Source organism: Neolamprologus brichardi, chromosome 13, assembly GCF_056152115.1.
Source record: "Neolamprologus brichardi isolate AB-2024 chromosome 13, ASM5615211v1, whole genome shotgun sequence".
Lineage (NCBI taxonomy): Eukaryota > Metazoa > Chordata > Actinopteri > Cichliformes > Cichlidae > Neolamprologus > Neolamprologus brichardi.
The window spans coordinates 18,625,286-18,644,863 of record NC_142116.1 but is presented as its reverse complement, the minus strand read 5'-3'; the positions used below and the strand labels follow the sequence as shown (position 1 = coordinate 18,644,863).

The 19,578-nt window shown below is 39.0% G+C and overlaps 2 protein-coding genes across 2 annotated transcripts; both read left to right on the top strand.

Annotated features, from left to right (window-relative positions):
• Nucleotides 1-988: 988 nt before the first annotated feature.
• LOC148099932 (collagen alpha-1(IX) chain-like) lies at nucleotides 989-4,359 on the top strand. Its single transcript, XM_087850505.1, has 6 exons — nucleotides 989-1,000; nucleotides 1,986-2,072; nucleotides 2,265-2,397; nucleotides 2,733-3,129; nucleotides 4,112-4,195; nucleotides 4,336-4,359. The coding sequence occupies exons 2-6, from the start codon at nucleotides 2,033-2,035 to the stop codon at nucleotides 4,357-4,359; spliced, it is 678 nt and encodes a 225-aa protein (XP_087706631.1). The 5' UTR covers nucleotides 989-1,000; nucleotides 1,986-2,032.
• A 126-nt stretch (nucleotides 4,360-4,485) lies between these two features.
• On the top strand, nucleotides 4,486-19,473 carry col9a1b (collagen, type IX, alpha 1b). The gene is made up of 32 exons (XM_006800769.3): nucleotides 4,486-4,722; nucleotides 5,140-5,202; nucleotides 5,307-5,342; nucleotides 5,425-5,487; nucleotides 6,419-6,472; nucleotides 6,819-6,854; nucleotides 7,023-7,046; nucleotides 7,156-7,209; nucleotides 8,118-8,171; nucleotides 8,370-8,402; nucleotides 8,484-8,540; nucleotides 8,633-8,686; nucleotides 10,217-10,270; nucleotides 10,390-10,443; nucleotides 11,518-11,571; nucleotides 12,132-12,185; nucleotides 12,308-12,361; nucleotides 12,460-12,513; nucleotides 12,631-12,684; nucleotides 13,119-13,163; nucleotides 13,287-13,340; nucleotides 13,420-13,473; nucleotides 13,576-13,629; nucleotides 14,227-14,298; nucleotides 14,468-14,503; nucleotides 14,608-14,652; nucleotides 14,766-14,798; nucleotides 14,919-15,065; nucleotides 16,778-16,832; nucleotides 17,741-17,929; nucleotides 18,051-18,128; nucleotides 18,357-19,473. Exons 1-32 carry the CDS (start codon nucleotides 4,648-4,650, stop codon nucleotides 18,551-18,553), a joined length of 2,040 nt encoding a protein of 679 aa, XP_006800832.2. The 5' UTR covers nucleotides 4,486-4,647; the 3' UTR covers nucleotides 18,554-19,473.
• Nucleotides 19,474-19,578: the final 105 nt, after the last annotated feature.

Genomic DNA, 19,578 nt, shown 5'->3' with positions numbered 1-19,578 from the left:
AAAAAGATCACATCACTGCTGTGGTCTGATCACCAAGCCCAGATCGAATCTAACTCATCAGTGTAGAGTTCACTTAATATATATCACTTCAAGAAGTTTTTTTTTTTAAATGACACAACAGAAGGAGGAGATGTGGGGGAGAAACACAAATTCACAATCAACAGTTTCATTTCTTATTCATAATCACTGGTAATCTTGGGGGGGAAAAAAGGTCCAGTTTCTTAGAAATCCACACAAGACATTTCTTAGGCTCTGGGTGTTATGACTACTGTGAAAAATGCAAGTCCTGCACTTTATTGCCTTCTTCTAAGAACAAACACAGCTTGAATACTTCCCTGGTCAGAGTCTCTTGATTTTCAGTTTGGACTGTACTGGAAACAATGTCGTCTGAATACCATGCAGCCACAGAGATCACAAAGAATGCAGTCCCAAAAGTTCAGGGGAAATTATGTCACCACAGGGTAACATGATCTTTTTCATAGTCAACTACATTTTATTTAGCATACACAATGATGCTCACAGAATTACAAATGGGGTACAATACTGAGGTTATATATGCCTGAAGTAACATTAAAGGCCTAAAATAAAATCCAAGGTGGGTGCAAGAGAACGGTGAAGTTGACACTGCAGAGACTGTTGACTCACTCCTGCAAATAAATAACAAAAGCCAAGCTTATAAGAGACCTCTCACTGAGACCCAAAGCTATTTACTTCCGCTGACCGAGCAACACTTCAGCGTTTTTCGGGGTTTTTTGCTCACTACTGGAAGAAAATCAGAAAATAAATCCTGCAGCAGGTAATTTTTTTAAATGGGTGGAATCAAAAGGTAAACTTTTTACTTAATTGCAACAGCAAGAATAATACGAGTTGTGTCTGGCTGTGCTGTCAGAAACCTGAACCAAGGATTTCTTCTGATTAACTTCCAGAAATATCCTGCTCTATTCATTGTGCTGCTGCTATGTGATCCCACTGTGCCTCTGCACTGGACTTCATTCCCAGAGTAAGTAATCTTCTGAGCTGTATGGTGCAATTGCTGACAAATCAATGACACATGAAGCTGGCATTTCATAAACCCCCCCCCCCCCCCCCCCCCCCAAAAAAAAACAGGAACAAAGTAACAAGATTACCAGAGCAGTGCATTGCCTCAAATATGAGTCATGTTTGGTATCTGTCAACCGCAGCATACTACACATATTAATCATTAGTTTGTGCTTGTGGCAGCTGTTCTTCTTTGCTGAAACTGTTTCTCTGAGCTGCATGATCTTTTTAACATGTTAAATAATTGTCACATTTTTGTTACTCTAAACAGTGTGGTCTGAGTTTATAGCACTCTTTTCTATAGCCAAAAGACTTGGACACCCGCATTTATTTTTATAAGTATCAGGAAATCAATAATTCGACATGTATTGACTTGGGCACTTATTTCATGACCTTCTTTCCCATTAGGTTTACACTATTTGTTTTCCTTCCTCTCTCCATATGTCTTCCCTCTTTACCGCATCCTGTTCTTATCTATATTTTATGACATATATCCAGCATATGGGTATGTGTAGAAGCACTAACATCACTTGGTTAGGAGTTTTGTTTTGTGGAAGTACATATAAATGTAGATTCAAATGTACACTGAATTCTCAAAGTATATTAAATTGCCAAATATATATAAGTGTAACGCTACAGCATCAACCCAGAGTTATACATCTGGGGGGAGGTGTTTTATGCAATGCTGAACCTCATGTTGGCAAACAGAAAAAGGAAAGATCCTCTTCACACTCGAGGAAAACCTTAAACTTTCTGCACAGATGTGTAAAAACAGGCAAATCTAGAACTGAAGTGTTAAAGAGAATATGGCAAACAGCCAGAGATAGTCTAATATTTATTCAAGGCACTGGTGCTGCTTTCCAAACACTGAGCTTTTATTCCCTCCTACAAAACACACACACACACACACATACACCCTTTGACTACTTTCTCTTTCCTTCTTGCAGCTGTGAGATTTTCATCTCATGTTGGTATTCATTTGGAGCAGCAGTCCATGTGCCCTCAGATCAGCATTGGGGAGGATCATTTCCCAGGTGGACTCAAAATATAATACAGATGAAGTAATGTTATTGTGAAAAGAAAAAAAAGAGTGTATAATGAGAATGACCCCAACATTTTCTCTGTAAATAGACATTTAAGGAACACTTAAATAGCACATAAACAATAAGAACTATTGTATTGTAAGCTGTATAAGATGTATATTTAACCACTCTTGTGTCCTTCAGGATTTTATATCATGTCACAGTTCCACATTGCTGAGTTGGCAAGAAGGGGCACTGTGAAGAAGGTGGCTGGACCATCTCCTCAGAATGTTGCTTATCAAATAGGCCCAGCATTCAACTTCAGAATCAACACAAGGTGAGGTGCTGTGCTTTGAAATGTGTGAGTGAACACCGACACCTAGTGGTTTATCTGGTTTAATGCCGTTTACCCTGTCCATGGTCCTGACCATCAAAGGCGCGATTACCTGCTTCACCCCTTTCCTTTTGTGACCCATCTTTAACTTCCACACAAATCACACACCGAATAAAACCTTCGTGTTGCAAGAGATGTCGATAGGTTTCATTTTATAACAGAGTCATTAATAACAGTCTAAAAAATCAAGAAAGTTCATACATTCTGATCGATCCGCTGATTTTTAATTGAAAAAAAAATTCTGAGGGTTTAATAACTGTGCACCCTTTATGCTGCAGATCAGCCTATCCGCTTGGATTGCCGGAGGAGTTTGTCTTTGTGGCAGTGCTGCGCATGAGTGGCAGCACCGTAAATCAAAACTGGAATATCTGGCAAATGCAAGATGTGAACGGCGACGAGCAGATGGCCGTCAGGCTCAACGGGGAATCCAAGTCGTTGGAGTTTACTTTCACAGCGCTTAACGGAGGGAGGCAGACTGTCGTTTTCAGCCCCCTGGGGTTTCTTTTCAATGACCAGTGGCACAGAGTGTTCCTGGAAATCAGCAGGGACTCTGTGGCCCTTTTCGTGGACTGTGTCCTGATCGAGTCTCAGGATATTCCACCCAGACTAGAAGTCAGCCTTGATGGCTTCACGTTAATAGGAAAGCTCAAGGATAACCCGGTGGTAGCAGTTCCGGTATGTTTCTTTTAGGACTAAATTTAGTACTAAAGTTGATGGAATTCGCCCACTTTAAGACCCATATATAGTAGGGAACAGTACTTTAGGATTTAACACCATAATTGGTCTTAGACCTAATATATTTCGATTCATAATGTTTCTTATTTCATTACAGATCATTTCCTTTTCTTTCTTTCTTTCTTTCTTTCTTTCTTTCTTTCTTTCTTTCTTTCTTTCTTGTTACTGTGGGCTATGGTTCAAGCTACACAGAATATAATATGGCAGATTGTTAAGTACATAAAAGACACACTTTCCTGATACATAATGACTTTTCATTATTTATAATAGAAAAATAGAATTCATAATTAAAGCCTAAGGACTGTTTTGATTGACCACCCACGTGACCCCAGGCCTACACTTTTTCAAATGTCTTCATTCTGATGTACACATCTTTTGCGTTTAGCATAAACGTCAATATAGGGACATTACAACTTAAATATTTTTCAAGTGATTGCAGCGCCAAAGCTTTTACTATGAAAACCACAACAAAAACGCCCCCAAACAGTCTTTTATTTATATGCACAGGAGTTCTTCCTTCCGGGCGCCCGTTAGCAAAGTTTTCCAGCATCCTGTTTGGTAGTCTGTGGTCTCCTCATCTAAACTTTACTTATTATTATTATTATACTTATTATATTTATACTTATACTTATACTTATACTTATACTTATTATTATTATTATTATTATTATTATTATTATTATTATTATTATTATTATTATTATTATTATTATTATTATTATTATTATTATTAATTGTTTATGTTCGGATATGCTCCCTGTCCTGTTCGATAGTTTTCGTTTTCTGGTTTTATTCTTTAAATATTTTTTGTCTTATCCTAACTGACGATATATTATTAAAGGGCCTAAACTTTGGGACACAGACTGTACTGTACTTTCACGGTATTGTGCTAATTAACAGTATTTTTTCCCTATTTCTCTAGTTTGAACTGCAGTCAATGCTGATTCACTGCGATGTGACTCGAGCCCGGAAGGAAGAATGTTATGACCTCCCAGCCGGGGCATCGGTAAGAATGATCAGTTGTAATGAAGAGGAGGGAATGGGCCAAAACAGCGCCCAAGATTTGCCCTTCACAGAACAAGTTGCGGACCACGATTATCTCTTTGTGTCTTTAATTTAATTTAATTTTTTCATTCTTATATAAAGATAAACGGTAACACTAAACGTTGAATAAAATTCATTTTGGGTCGTAGCAGAGGTTAAATAAACCGCTGATCCTGCCTATTGGTAGTGTCAGCAATGTAGCCCCTCCCTGTGGTGTTCCCCTGCAAACCCTCCAATCACTTCCTGTAACCGGTCATTGTATGAATATACATGAGCCACTGAAAGCTATGGGACCTTTGGCTGTCTAGACAGCTCTAGCCGGAGTCAGTTGGGTTGTTTTACAGGGGGCTCCTTCAACCCAACAAACCCCAGAGAAAGGACTACAACTTTTACCTTTCCTGCACAGGGGAGATCATGACAGGGGCCCAGCGCATTAAAGGGCCATTTCTGGTGCTGCTCTTGCAGCTTGTCCTTATTTGCTCCTCTCAAGTAAGTCTCATTATGTTTCTCTCTCTCCCTGTTTTCTCTATTATGTCTCTAGACAGATGTGGCAGAAGTGCTGGTAAGTTCTTCTGCAAGCGTGCATGTCAAACAAAAAGTTAATTTACCTGCAATTATGCTTAGACTGGGATTTCTTTCTTCGGTTAATTTGTTTGAGCATCAATCTGTTGTGGAAAATGCAAGATTTTCAGCTTTCATTTAAATTGGTTCTTTGTTTCAGTATTTTGTCAGCTACCGAAATTCTGTTTCAGTATTTCAGAGACAGCCCTGTCTATAACATGGCAGTGCACCTGTTCTTGCTCTTTTCATATTTGCTTTTGTCAGAGGGACAAAATTGTTGGGTATTTATCAGAAAGGTAATCAGATATTTTCCTATTACATTACAATTAATTTCATTATACATAGAATAACCAAGGACCCCCTGGCCCCCCTGGACCTGCAGGTGTCCCAGGAATTGACGGCATTGCTGTAAGTGCTTATAGTTTTTCACCATTGTCAGTATAATCTGTCAGACACTTTAAAAATAGTTCAGTGTTTGGACCCCTGAAAGTATTAAATCTCTTTTGTTTCAGGGAGAGAGGGGAGACGATGGCGAAGACGGTCCTCCTGTAAGTATTACATATAGTAAGAGATTTAAGTAATTGTATCAATTGTGTGTCTTTTTCACTGACTATCTGTAACCTTTGTTAGGGACCCGGCGGAGATGCAGGTAAACCTGGCTCTGGAGGATTACCTGGAATTCCTGGAAATGATGTGAGTGAAGTATATTTTGTACTATTAGGATCAGTATTATTTTATAAAGTTATCAAGAAACCCTGAAACCTGCAAAGGGGGTGGGACCAAGGTGTGTTCCTCCCACATTATAGGTCATGTTTGCACGTTAGACTTTTGGAGGGACCACTGAAATTTTAGATGTAGAAGGGGATCTTAGTGCATGTGTGCAAAAAATTTGAGGAATGACAGGATGAACGAGTCCCAGTTTCCTTTGCATCACGGCCTGCATGATTTAGGTTCCTTTCAGAGTTTAACAGTGGGTTAGGAAAACACAAAAGCCCATCTTATGCTTACATTTTGGTCTTTAGGTGAATTCCCTTTCACTTTAGACGTTTAAACAGACCAAATCAGTTACTTAATTCAAAATATAAGATAAAAAAAGTCACTGCCTATATAGAAACTGCACCCAAAGTGACAAACAATAGTAGCTTTGTTTGGCAGGCCACTGTTGGTGTCTCCTGTTGAAAATTCTCAAAACAGTGTGGAATGATTTCTTTCAGTGTCGTGTTTGAAAAGCGCCGGAGGAATGTTGCAGTCCTAAAGTTTTGCCCTCTGACCTGGCGCTTATATTTTCTTGTGTACTCGATAATTTGAAAACCCTTTTGTGGACGGAGCAGAGAAGCGTGAACTAAAATTCTGGGGTGTTAAAGTCAAGTTATTCCCACTTCCAACAGAATAGAGCAGAATTCCTCCCACACAAGTATTTTGATGATGTAACATATGGGGATCAGCTGATCAACATGGAAATATTGACTGGGATGGTGGGGTGAAAGGCATTTCCTTTTGACATCATAAGCAACATATTTAAATTCTGAAAGTGTCTTTTCAAATATAAGAGCAAAACAGGCACTTGATTTGTTTTGAGATTTGCCATGATGTGTTAATTTCACTCGATGACTCTTCTCTGCAGGGTTTGACTGGCCCCATTGGAGATCCTGGGCCTGACGGTCCCCCCGGACAGAAAGTGAGTGACTAATGAGCCTTTGCTTTCCTGCTTCAGAGACTGTCAGTGAAATGGTGCCAAGCTGCTGTCCAGTCTTTTGGCATGGCAGAAAGAGCCGCAGTGCATAAACCAATTCCTCATGACAAATGAGACTTAATCCTGCAAGTCTTCTGTGTAATCCCCATGAGGCACGAAGCCCCAACATCTTTCCTCATTAGGCTAAACATTGCTTGGCTGAGTGAGCCCAGCTCAGTCATGTGATGAGCTGAAGGAATGTTAATTTGAACTGTTTGCAGGATCAAATAGCTCAGTTTTACCTGAAAATGGAATTTCATACCTAATCCTGAAGTTTATGTTTGTTTTTTAGGGGGAACCTGGGAAACCTGGACCTCGTGGAGCAGCTGTAAGTAACATTTCCTCTTGAACCTCACCAGTCACAGGAAATAGCCAATCGAGGCCACCATGAAGTAATATGATATAGAAGCTGTCTAAATTTTAGTGTTTAAGTCATTGCTATGTTCACCAAACCCTGTACATCACTCATATTGAATCATATTATACGTCTCCTCAGGGTGCTGGGCCAGATGGACCCCCTGTAAGTAATTTGTTTACACAACAAATACAAGTTCCTGTAATTCTAAAAGTTTAAATTATTTTGTATTCAACACGTGTCAATAATACTGAATGGTCTGAAATGTGAGCAGGGGCCACCGGGACCTGGAGGACTTCCGGGTGAATTGGGAAAAGCTGGACCACCTGTGAGTAGAGGCAGAGAAAAAGGACCATTGTCGTTCTTTTTTTATTGAGACAGTGAGGAGGATACAAGAGGATACAAGTATCTTTCATGATTACAAACTGATAATATAAAAGAAGAAGAAACTACTGTTACAGCCATTTCCTTATTCACAAGAAATAGCCACAGCAGGTAGTTCCACATGTTTGATCTGGCAGCCCTTACTGATACATCCTTAAAAGGATTTTTGCATCCTTCCAGGATCTCACCGGGGGTCTTTAGCTTATTAGGCAAATGCGTAAACCACTAAAAATACATAAACATATAAAAGTTGCATTGTACATCTCTACACTCTGTAACGTCAGTGAACTGACAGAGGTACGATGCGTTAATACCCCTATAAAGCGACAAAATATATATGTGCACATGCAGAATGCATTCACACTCACACACACTGTTACCAACCCGAAAGTATCATCTAATCAATTCAGTTTTCTTTTTATTACAAATAATTATTTTGCCTAAAAAAAGTCAATCCCCAAAAGATGTAAATCATATTTTTCAATCAAAGATGGACTTTTGCCTTTTTAAAATAAATCATAATATACATTTCTAATCACAGTAAATATATTTTGTCCTATGAAACATGAAACAGTACATTAAATATCCAAAAGAAAAAGATCCACATTCCTGTGACCCAGCTGTGCTACAGCTTATTTTGTATATACCGATATAATTGACACAATCAGAATCAAAAAATAATCCACATCTTTTATTCTGAAAATCAAATTGTAAGCTGGTAATGGTGGTTTGCATTTGCTTAAATTTCAAGAAATACCTTGCCGTACTTTTATCCTCTTGCATGTTAGCAATTACACACCATGTGCACACCTTCCCTGTGTAGACTTGATGTGTTTACACCTCTTATCACAGGGGGCCATGGGTGTGAGAGGGCCACAGGGACCTCGTGGAGCAGCAGGGCCCAGAGTAAGTGATTAAAGGTTCATTTGGGATTTGATGAAATTTCCAAACTTTCTAGATATACACGTTAAAGCCATTAGGTTTAATTGGTTAGCTGCCATCAATAAACACTGTTGTCTTTCTTTTAGCGTATTTACAAGCTCCTCTAATCACTGATTATGTTGAATTATGAAAATGTTAACTGCAGTTTTCACTCCATTTCAGGGTGCTTCTGGAGTGCTTGGCAGCACTGATCTGGTAAAATTACTTTCCGTATTTCTTGTTTTGTTTTTACACTAGATTTTAGGAATACTTTCTGACTTTTATTGTGTTGCTTAGTGTCCCAACTCCTGTCCACCTGGGACCTCGGGACATCCTGGTCTTCCTGGCATGAAGGTGAATAGAAGTCACTTTTGTTTGCTCTGAAATCACATTAGTATCCCAAAATAGTGTTGTTGTCTTTTTTAATAGATCTGCCTTGTTTCTAGGGCCACAAAGGTGCAAAGGGTGAAGCAGGAGAACCTGGGAAACAAGGACACAAGGTAAAATATGTTAATGCTTGCAAACTGAAATCTACTTCATGACTATTTCCAGCCATATGAACTGATATAAACACTCGGTGCATAAACAAAGTGAATTTATACTCCTATAACTGTGTAAATAATCACTAAAAACACCGGATTTCCCCCCGCAACTGTCACAACGTTGCACATCGGGGAAAAAAATACGTGTGACTTAAACTTTAAAAAATTGATTCCCGACACCACTGAGACAAGGATTATTTGTGCTGCTCAATTTCAAGAGGAAGTGATACAAGCTTGTGTGTAATTTCTCTGACTCCTTGTCATGCACGGGCGATGATTTATTCGAAATGACATTCAAGCAGATCTAGCTTCTCCCTGTAATGTGTCCACGCACTATATAAATGGAAATGAGTCTGGGGCTATCTCCCTTTATCACCCCCATGCCAGGATATGATTTACTGTCAGCTTGCACTCCTTCGCTGAGAGTGATTTTCTCCTTCACTGAAAGTTTCATTTGAGGCGCCTTTTGCCTGCCTGCAATTCACACAACTCTCACACGCAAAGATATTTACAGTTAACGACAGAACAGCACTGTGCGGGGCTTTAAGAGTATTATCTCACAATATTTGTAAGTAATGTTGAACTAGAGAATAAGTAAATGTTGCGTTTATATGGAAGAAACTGGCATGATGTAGAAAGCAATGCTATTTATATAAAAGCATGGGGTGTATTTACATTTGAAGTCGAAGGAGACAATGGTAATCTAAATTGCATATTACATATGACATATGACCCGACTCCAACCTTCACCCAACATGAAGACTATTGTTTCATTAACTCAAAAAAAAAAATCCAATCACCAGAAAATCAAGACATTTTTTGAATGATTTAACAGTCTGGATAACTTTTATCTTCTTGAAGAGCAAGAATATTGTCCAAATAGAAGAATATGAATTCTGAATCTTACATCAGATGGTAGTTGATCAAGCACTACTAATTTCTCTCATAATAAAAGCAGCGGCTGACTTGTTTGACTGCATTAGTTTCGGCTTGTTATGTAACATTTCATTATCATCCATATATTGTTTACATATTTTAATTGCTGGTTTTGATTCGCATATTTAAAAGAATAAATTGCCCTTTTTAACAAGAGAAAATGTGCTCCGCTCTGGTCCTGATAAATATCTGTCTTAATGGATATGCTTTCTCGGGTGTACCACAGAGGCAGCAAATATATTATTTGTAATTTGCAAAGCTGGGGACCGGTTAAATGCTTGTCTGGTTTCCCCACTTGCAATCCATTAAGAAGTGGGTATTAAACACTTTTCAGAATGGCTGCCCCTATTTTCTAATTAACACACAGTGGATAAGAGCAACATCAATTTGTTTTTTTCTGCAAAAGAAACACGCTGATAAGTTGCCAGTGCCATCACGGTTCACAGTATGCCCACACTCTTATAATGTAGTTAAATTTGCAGCCCAATGTTTCATCTGATTAACTAAATATTGCTTTTCAAATGATTTTTTTTTCTTTTTTCACTCATCAAGGGCGCGGAGGGAGAGCAGGGAAGTCCAGGGGAGGTTGGAGCCCAAGGACCGAGGGTGAGATACAGTACTTAATCAGTGAATTAAGAGTCTTTCAAGCTACAATTTGTTTGTTACTGTTCTGTGTTCTGTTAATATGCTCACCAGGCATCTGCTTAACCTGTTTGTTGATCCAGGGAGCTCAAGGAATTCGTGGAGCTATGGGAATGATGGGCCCAAAGGGAGAGAGGGTAAATGTTTCTTTCATTTTTAAGCCCACGACACCATGTATGTAAACAGTAATTGGTAAATCATTTAAATAAACCCTAATTTTGAAATGAAATATTCTTAAAAGATAAAATATAAGTTCTGGAGAAAATATGAGTTCATTTTGAATTTGATACCATGAGTTCATTAAAAAAAATGGACCAGTAGTCACAAATAAAGTGAAAAAAGTTTAGCAATTAAAAAGAGATGAACTTATTTGATTGGCAAACGAACAGTAACATGATCCATAAATTGAATGAGTCCTGTCTTGAATAATATTGTTGAGGGCACTGCATTAATAAAAAGACATTATTCTATAGTGTAAATGCTGCAGTCGCCCACAAGCACATGTGAAAACAGTTGGCAGTAAACACAGTTTTTTTTTCTTGCATCCATAAATGCAAAGTGAAAAGAAAATGTTGTTCAATTGCAGTTCATCTGAAACAAAATTATCAATAACTATCCTGTGGTTGGAATATATTCCTGTTATTAGCACTTAGCTCAAAAGCCAGCATTGCTTATGGTATTAATGGTGTGACATGGGTACAACTGATGGGACATGGGTAACTTGCACATCTGTGAAGGCGCAATTAGTGCCAAATTATATTTCAGGATATCATATGTTACTATTATTCATATTATCATATTTTATGAGTATTGTCTTGCTTATTTCATCAAGACAATACCAAACTACTCCCATGTCTTACAGTAGCATAGCTACACAGTTAAAGACTGTGGGTGCTAGCTTAACTGATTGCAGTCCAGACATGTCACTGATTTAAAAAACACTGTGTTGGCTTTATAATATGCCACATTATAAAACCAACACAGGGTTAACATGACCTGCCACAACATTTCCCAAACACATTAGCTAGATTTAAAATTCAAGATCATGTGTTTAAAATGTTTTCTTGTTTTTTTTAATAGTCTGTGCTGTATTTTATTGTACTTAAAATATCGTAAAAAGACTTTACTAAAAAAAGAATCAAGATCAATCATGTTTAATTGGTAAAGTGTTGTAATTAAATGATATTAATACCTATTTTGTTCTCTGGCAGGGACCTCGAGGTCCTGATGGAGATCCAGGTCCACAGGGTGTTGCAGGGGCAGCTGTAAGTTTGTTTCAATGTAAATACATTTGTGGTTCATAAAGTTACCAAAACTAGAACGAGAGGCAGAGGGTTCATGGTCCTCTTAAGTTAAACTTGGGTTTGGGAGACAAGTATACACTCTCCTTTCATGATTAAGCTTAAATCTCTAAAAGCTTAGAGCTAGCGTTGGATCAGGTGACCCTGAACAATTCATTAGTTATGGTGCTATAGACCCAGGCTGCTGGGAGGACTTCCCATGAAACACTGAGCATTTCCTCTGCACTCCCCCTGTTTTCACTCCTGATTTGTTTATATGCAAATACTGAATGTCATTACCTTTAGTGTACTCTTTCTCGTAGTTTGCATTTTGTCCTGTTTGTTCTCCTCGGTCTCTACGTTCCTTTTTTCTCTCTCCTCTTTCTCTTATTGCTCATTGTGGATTGCCTGAATATTGAGGGGTCTTTACCTTGCTATATTGTATATAAGTCCCTTGGGCAGACTTGTTGTAAAACGGAGCTACATAAATAAGATTGCTTTGAACTAAAGATGACATGTAATTATAACCTGACAACTTATTTCAGGGGGATGTAGGCCAAAGAGGTGCTATGGGTGAACCTGGGCCTAAAGGCGAACAAGTAAGCAGCAGCACTTTATCATCACAGATATGAATATTGTCATAAATAAAACATAAGAATAACTAGACTGTTTGTTTACGGCCATTAGAAACTATTGACCGTTGGGTTGCTTTGTTGTTTAGGGTGCTCAAGGACCAAGAGGACTCACAGGCGTTCCAGGTCCCAAGGGCGAGTCTGTGAGTGTTGTATCAGTGATGACAAATAATCCTGTGATTATCAGATAGTGCACATTGTGAGCAAACCATGCATTGTTCTTTCTCTCCTTTCTCATCAGGGCTTACCAGGTGTGGATGGTCGTGAGGGTATTCCTGGAATGCCTGGAGCAAAGGTTTAGCATTATTACACTGTTTAATAGTTATAACTTGTGTTATAACTTGCAATATTATAGAAAGTAAACACATCTAGTTTTCTCAGTAGATTAATCTTTTGCTCTGTTTCCCTGTAGGGAAGCGTTGGGAAGCCAGGCATCCCTGGAGAGGTTGGACTTCAAGGGCTTCCAGTGAGTATGGTAGTCATTTCAACGGGTACAGTTTATCTAAGCTCACATATTTTCTCTGGGTTTACATTTCAGTAAAGAACTGTTATATCTTATAATGAATATCTTATAATGAATATCACACAGTGCGCATATAGTGGACGGTGCTGTCAGGTAGTGATTACTGTCATCATCAGGCACAACTGCCAGAGCAGAGTTTTGATGTGTCAAGTTTAGGGAATTTATGAGAATCATCTTGAAATTTCGAATGATTGCAAAAGCCTTACGAGTTATTATCTTCTTATTTGTGTCAAAATGTAATTATATCCACTAACCCAGCTTTTATCCTCTCTTACCGTTATGGTGATGTTCATTTTAAGAATGGTACATTGCTCCTCTGATTGAAAGCAGTTTTCCATTTCTAGTGTCGTATATAAATGCATGTCCTCTGTTTTTAGGGTTTGCCTGGTGTACCTGGACCAAAAGGCACAAGTGGCCCTAAGGTGTTTTTCCTAATCAATATATTAAAAAAAAACCCCCAAAGATTTTTCTGTTGTTAATTGATTTTTATTATTTTTTTTCTTAAATTGTTACTATCTGAAATAAGCTTTGATGTTTCTATACAGGGAGATTCTGGTAACTCAGGCCTTTCTGGAGCAATAGGATCTGCTGGCAAACTCGTAAGTATGAACAGGGATTGTGGAAACATCAGTATAGCGAGTGTCACCTCTGTTATGACACTGTATCGTGTTACTGCAGGGTGAGCGTGGAGAACAGGGAGAGCTGGGATCTGTCGGGCCCATTGGTGAACCTGTAAGTGTTTTTTTTCCCCAAGAAGAATTTCTGTTATGCTTGTGTTTTAGATTTAAACTTTACTCCATTTCACCTTCTTATCATCTTCTTTTTGACCTACAGGGAGATAGAGGACAGCAAGGTCCTGCAGGTCCCGCTGGAAAGCCAGGTCCCCGGGTATGTTATAAAGAAAAATTCATTAGACTGTAATTGTTAAGTGAATCATTTTGATTGGGAAAACATTTATTCTTTTTTAGCTTATATTAGCTTACATTCTTACCTTAATTGGGAAAATGCATCACTTTAAAAGGCCTGGCAACCAATGTGCCCCCAACAAACAACAACAGCAATCAGTAGAATAGCTGGTAGACTACATTCCTTAATTATCTATAGATTCTTTTTAAAAAACGTTGAATGAAAGAAACCAAAGAGAGGGAAACTTCAGACTCTAAAGTCCTGGCTGTTGTTTAGCAGGAATGTCTCAGAGAATAGATGGAGGCCGGATCTCACACAAGGTCTATTTTCACAGTAAGGGGAGACCAAGCAGCGGGCTGAAAGAGCTCTCTGTTCTCCTGGCATTCCTCAGAAAGCCGGACGGTGATCAAACGGAGAATGGCACACACACAAACACGCTGGAGAGAATGACTAGCAATGCTAAGCTTTATGACAGTTACTTCTAAGCATGGTGCCAGGGGTGCCTGTGCTGGACATTTTTTTTCTTTATCCTTGCTTAAATGTTTCAACTTCTCTGATGTACATATTTATTTTTTATAGGGACCCAAAGGTGACCCTGGTCTTCCTGGTCTTCCAGGTCCTCCTGGTCTGCCTGGAATAAAAGGAGAAAGGGTAAGTAAATAAAAAATTCAGACAATTTGCTTAAAAAATGCTAAAAAGGTAAAAATGGACTCAATAATCAACAACAACCAGCTGATCGGCTCCCTCTAGAGTATACAAATGGAATATTTTGTACTTCTGAGTTTTGCATGGCGTCTTCATCTGTTTTTATAAATTACAGGGAGATCGTGGAGAACCAGGACCCAAAGGAGAGCAAGTAGGAATGCATTAATTCTCTCTTAACAGGAAAATACTGAATTTAAATAACAAATGGGTTTCTTTGCATAGATTATTTGAAAACTTTTTCCTTTCTTTTCACAGGGAGTTCAAGGTGATGAGGGAAATCCAGGAGAAAAGGGGGATGTTGTAAGTGGTTACACTAACACTAACAGGATAAATCTGACATATTTTACACGTTCACTCTTACCAAAGCACATCTGTAATGTTTCCAACATTTGTGTTTGTTATTTTTGTTACAGGGTGACTCGGGAGAACCCGGCCCTAAAGGGGAAGTGAGTTGAAATTTGTTGTTTTTAACCTTTATAGCATCACCGTTTTCCTTTTGTGCCAAGTGACTGACAATGTGCTGAGGTTTTAAAATGTTTCTAGTCTAAAAGCTCTTGTCTTTTTAGGTTGGTAACCCCGGTGAGGCTGGCAGAATAGGTCCCGAGGGAAGTCGAGGACAGCCTGGCATTGAAGGACCACCTGGCACACCTGGACCACGGGGCATGCAGGGAAACAGAGGCCCACCTGGAGTCAGAGGAACACAGGGTCCTGCGGTAGGTCCAAGAGAAAGTAGTTACCACTCATGAACCAAACTCTCGGACCTAAGGCTTACAATTAACTGTAAATGTAATAAATAAAATAGTCAAATTGTAAATACATAAATAAATAAATGTTACTACGTAAAATAACAATTTTGTCTTATATAAATGGTTTTCAGCAGAAGTGATGTGAACCCAGCTAAAATTTCATTATCTGTCATTTTGTTTCTTCAAGTGGTTTCTAAAATGAATCAAGGATTTGCCTTATGTGTTACAGAGTGTGCAAACATGCCACATTTTCCACAGCTTTAGAAAGCAAAAACACGATTAGTCCATATAATGCAATGATTTCAGTGTATATTTAATGTTTTACTTAAAAAAAGCCACAAAGAATTCTAGGTATAATTAATAAGTGAATTAAAAAAACAAGATAATACTCAGATAGAACTTGAACAAAACTTTAAGACTGTGAAATGATAAATCTATAGGATACAACAGACTTATGGTGGCCCTGAGAGGTCAAATGCACTGCAACTTAAAAAAAACAACAACACAAAACACCAGCGAGTAGAAAAACGCTGCAAAAGCTCACGAAACAAAACAGGCATGTTTCTGAGGAGACAATAACGTGACATGCAGAAGTTGACAGAAACCAAAGCATGTGCAGGATCGCTCTGAGATGCTTTAAATAAAGCGGAAGATTCATTTGTGGAGAGGGAGAAAAAAATGCAGGTACTGTGTGTTTTAGTCACGATTCATTAAATACTGTAGCTACATGCTTTCTATTAGCCGCTTACTGTTAGCTTGTAACGCCTGCAGCTGTTCTGTCACGTAAATGTTTCCCAAAAAACACTTTGTTGTGTTTTTGTGATTTTCTTTTAAAGTCTAGTACTTTTGACCTCCCAGCGCCACCGTACCTGGGCCTAGATTTGAACTCCAGGCGTTGTTCCTTTGAGCTCACTGCGTCATCATGCCATCCATTTATTTTTTAGAAATAAATTTATGCATGTATGTATGTATTTATTTATTTTTTTAAATTTATTTAGGAAGTAATTATATAATCTCGCACATTTTTTCCTCAGAATAATAATAAGCAGGTTAATGAAAAAACACATTGTAAAGCTTTAAGTTAATATAGGGTTCATCACAGCCATACACACTTTTATTATTTTGATGGCTTTGATATACTAATAATACTGCAAAATAAATAATAACACAGACGAGTGTCATATAGCAACAGTGAGTACACCAAACTCCAAAATTTAAGATGCTCCTGAAATACTGTTTCACTGATATCTTTGAAGTTTCTGCACCCACCTGATACTTCAGTCTGCGTGAAGTGAATCCCCACTTGCCCCCGGCTTGCCGGTGTTCTGGCATCCCTCTACAGGGAGGTGAGCAAAAGGAATGCTTCCTTATCAAGATCAGTGAAATCCCAAATTCAAATTCAACACCTGCGCGGTTGTAAGGGGAACACTTGTATCTCCACAAATGTCAACTTTTCAAGAGAGGAGAAAGTAAGCCTCGTATTCTGCTCTACCGCTGTGCACTTTGTGTTTGTTAATCCTGTTATATAAGCCTAAGAACAGCAGTGTTTTCTCAACATAAAGAGGACTTAATAGTCTTTCATTTTAAGATAGTCTGCTTCACTGTTGAGTCTCTGCATTAAATGCCTTAAACTCTGTCATGAAATCTATTAAGTCGTCTTTTTCCTTCTTCCCTTCTAGGGTAAACAGCCAAGTGATCAGCACATCAAACAAGTTTGCATGCGAGTCATGCAAGGTAAGAAAAGATAGGCCTTTGACCCCATTTATCACTCCCCCGTGCCTCATTTCATGACTTTAATACGTCCCAGAATGCCTCATTACACAACCACACACAGAGCCACGGCTGCATTTTCTCATTTATCCGGGTGGTTGCTGAATACTCTGAAGTTGAAAAAGCGAAGGTCTCATAGCCAAAACATGAAATAAGCTTCAGCCTTTGTTTATTTGATGGATGAAAGATCCCTCCTCTGAGTTTTAGAAATGTTTCACCGAAGTCACAACCTCTGTTCTCTTCATTCTTTTGCTCTTACGTCTTCACAACTCATCTCCTATCCTCATGACTATTTTATACCCGATGTGCTGAAAAATTAATTTCACCTCCAGCAGACCTACACTCCTCTGCTCCAAGCAAAGAGTCTGCCTGGGAAGGAAATCTTTAAAAAAAAAAAAGAGCAGTCAAGCAGCTTCAGCATGAATTTTCATCAGGAGCCAGAAAACTGGAATTTTAAGTGCAAAATACCGTGCAGAAGGGAGCCACGGGAGTTTAATATTAGATCCTTTGCACCATGAACATAAATTTTCTGTCACTGATTGCTTGAAATAAAGAATATTATCTCCTTTCTGCTCAATTTACTGGTGTCCTATGGAAAAAGGTTGAAAGCAGGAAAGGCTTGAGGGATATCATGACCACACTTTCACCTCCATCGTGTCCAGTGCTCAAGTTTAAGAGCTGCCACGCGAGAATTGTTTCAGACCTAAGTGTGACATCAGTTTTTAGAAATGAGCCTTCTGGTGACAAATGATTTATTCTCAAGTGTTATGCCTTGAAAGTTCCCTTGATAACTATCAACTAGAGCTGTTGAGAAGCATTCAGTGACTGTTTTTCACTTAATGGCTCATCATCTTTCTGTCGCGCTTCCACAGAACAGCTGGCTCAGTTAGCTGCTAGTTTAAGGAGGCCAGAGTCTGGCATTGCTGGTTTACCTGGAAAACCCGGGCCACCGGGGCCTCCTGGTCCTCCAGGAGACAACGGCTTCCCCGGGCATGCTGGCTCAAGAGGCCTTCCAGGACTCAAAGGGCCACCAGGACAGATGGGAACAAAAGGACCCAAAGGTGATGAACGCGCTCTCCTTTTATGCTTTTTAATTAGACATCAAACAAAACAATGGCACAATTCTTTTTTTCTTTTTGTTTTTTGTAAATAAATCCATTCATTATATAATACGTCTTACAGGTGACATGGGAGACAGAGGGGCCAGAGGAACCATTGTTCGAGGACCGAAAGGTCAACCTGGACCACCTGGACTTCCTGGTGAGTACATTTTTATCTCTGTATGACTATTATCATGCACAATTACACATTACAAAAGTTAAACAACCTAAAAATAAAATAATAAAGCCTACCTTGCTAAATCTAATCTATTGAAAAGCAAGCAACAGTCTTTTATAATAAATCATGTGTGTAGCTGCTACATTAAGGATAAATGTTAACCTGTTTATTAAAGTCAGCAACTAAGTAAAGCATATTTTGTCATCACAGGGGAACCGGGAAGGCCTGGCTATGGCCGTGACGGTCAGGATGGGCAGAGGGGACCTCCTGGTATTCCTGGACAGCTCGGTGTGCCCGGGCCTCCGGGTCCAGCCGGTCCTAATGGTTACTGTGACCCATCAGCCTGCAACCTTCAGGCAGGAGCTGCGCAGCAGTCCTTGGATGTGAAGGGACCTGCAGGAAACTAAGAGACATTCTGGCAAAGAACAGAAAGACTGTCGAATTATCTCCCCTGAGCACACAGCATTTTTCACAGTTTCTTCCCAGGGGCTCTAGCTGGCACAGTGCCTTTGATTCGCTAACCTCTTGTCTTACGAGCATGTTTTGTGCCAGCCACATCTCCATCAGAAGCAGCCAGCCTCTTTGAGTCGTGGAAAAACACACACATATATATATTTTTTTATGCGCTGCAAAAATCTAGCCTGTTCTGGTGTGTTTTTTTTCTACCTGAGAGATGTTTTGATATATTCAGGACTGTGTTCCCATTTCCGACATATAAAAATGACCAGAAATGGCTGTTTATCCCACTCTTCTTGTACCTCTGCCTGAATTTTCTTTTTGTGGTCTCCCTTAACTTGTTTTCCGAAATAAAAGCTATTCCTTTTCCTCCACTTTTTCCCAGAACATCTCAAATAATTAACTAAATTAAATCAGGATGAGGATTTTCTGGGGGTGGGGGAGCTGAGGGTTTCAAACCATCATGGTCTCTATGAGCTGATCTTCCAAAGATAACCTTTCCGATACCCTCTTTTGAATATATAGTTTTACATTTCTGACTGTCTTTTCAGGCTTGCTGTGTGGTGTAAATCTGTAAAAACTGAACAGTGGTTACTTCTATTCCCTACAAACCCCCTGATGTGAGATGTTACCTCATTGTAAAAAATGACAACAGAGCACAGCTGTGCATATGTGGGAGTATGTTTAAAGGATGAGGGAAAACCATCATCAAAGTAAGAAATACACAGGACAGCATATGGAGTGTTTAATTTATTCTGTATACCGGTGTGATTAAAGATAAAAAGATATTTTGTAAAGAGTATCAGGAAATGATTCTTGACCATTTTTCCAAGAACCTCGGAGTTAAAAATAAAATAAAATACAAATGTCACAACTGACTAAACAGTCTCACAATCTACCAGCTGTTTGCACCTTTCAATCACATCACCAGATCCTCTGCAGCAGATGGTGCTTTCCCAGTAACAGAGATGCAAAT

What these genes read in the sequence shown, in the direction of transcription:
- LOC148099932 (XM_087850505.1), top strand. Translation starts at nt 2,033, where the DNA reads ATGTGCCCTCAGATCAGCATTGGGGAGGATCATTTCCCAG. An exon ending in TGGGGAGGATCATTTCCCAG is followed by an intron (nt 2,073 to 2,264) that starts GTGGACTCAAAA and finishes TGTGTCCTTCAG; the next exon opens with GATTTTATATCATGTCACAG. An exon ending in AACTTCAGAATCAACACAAG is followed by an intron (nt 2,398 to 2,732) that starts GTGAGGTGCTGT and finishes TTTATGCTGCAG; the next exon opens with ATCAGCCTATCCGCTTGGAT.
- col9a1b (XM_006800769.3), top strand. Translation starts at nt 4,648, where the DNA reads ATGACAGGGGCCCAGCGCATTAAAGGGCCATTTCTGGTGCTGCTCTTG. An exon ending in CTGGAATTCCTGGAAATGAT is followed by an intron (nt 5,488 to 6,418) that starts GTGAGTGAAGTA and finishes TCTTCTCTGCAG; the next exon opens with GGTTTGACTGGCCCCATTGG. An exon ending in TTGGAGCCCAAGGACCGAGG is followed by an intron (nt 10,271 to 10,389) that starts GTGAGATACAGT and finishes TTGTTGATCCAG; the next exon opens with GGAGCTCAAGGAATTCGTGG.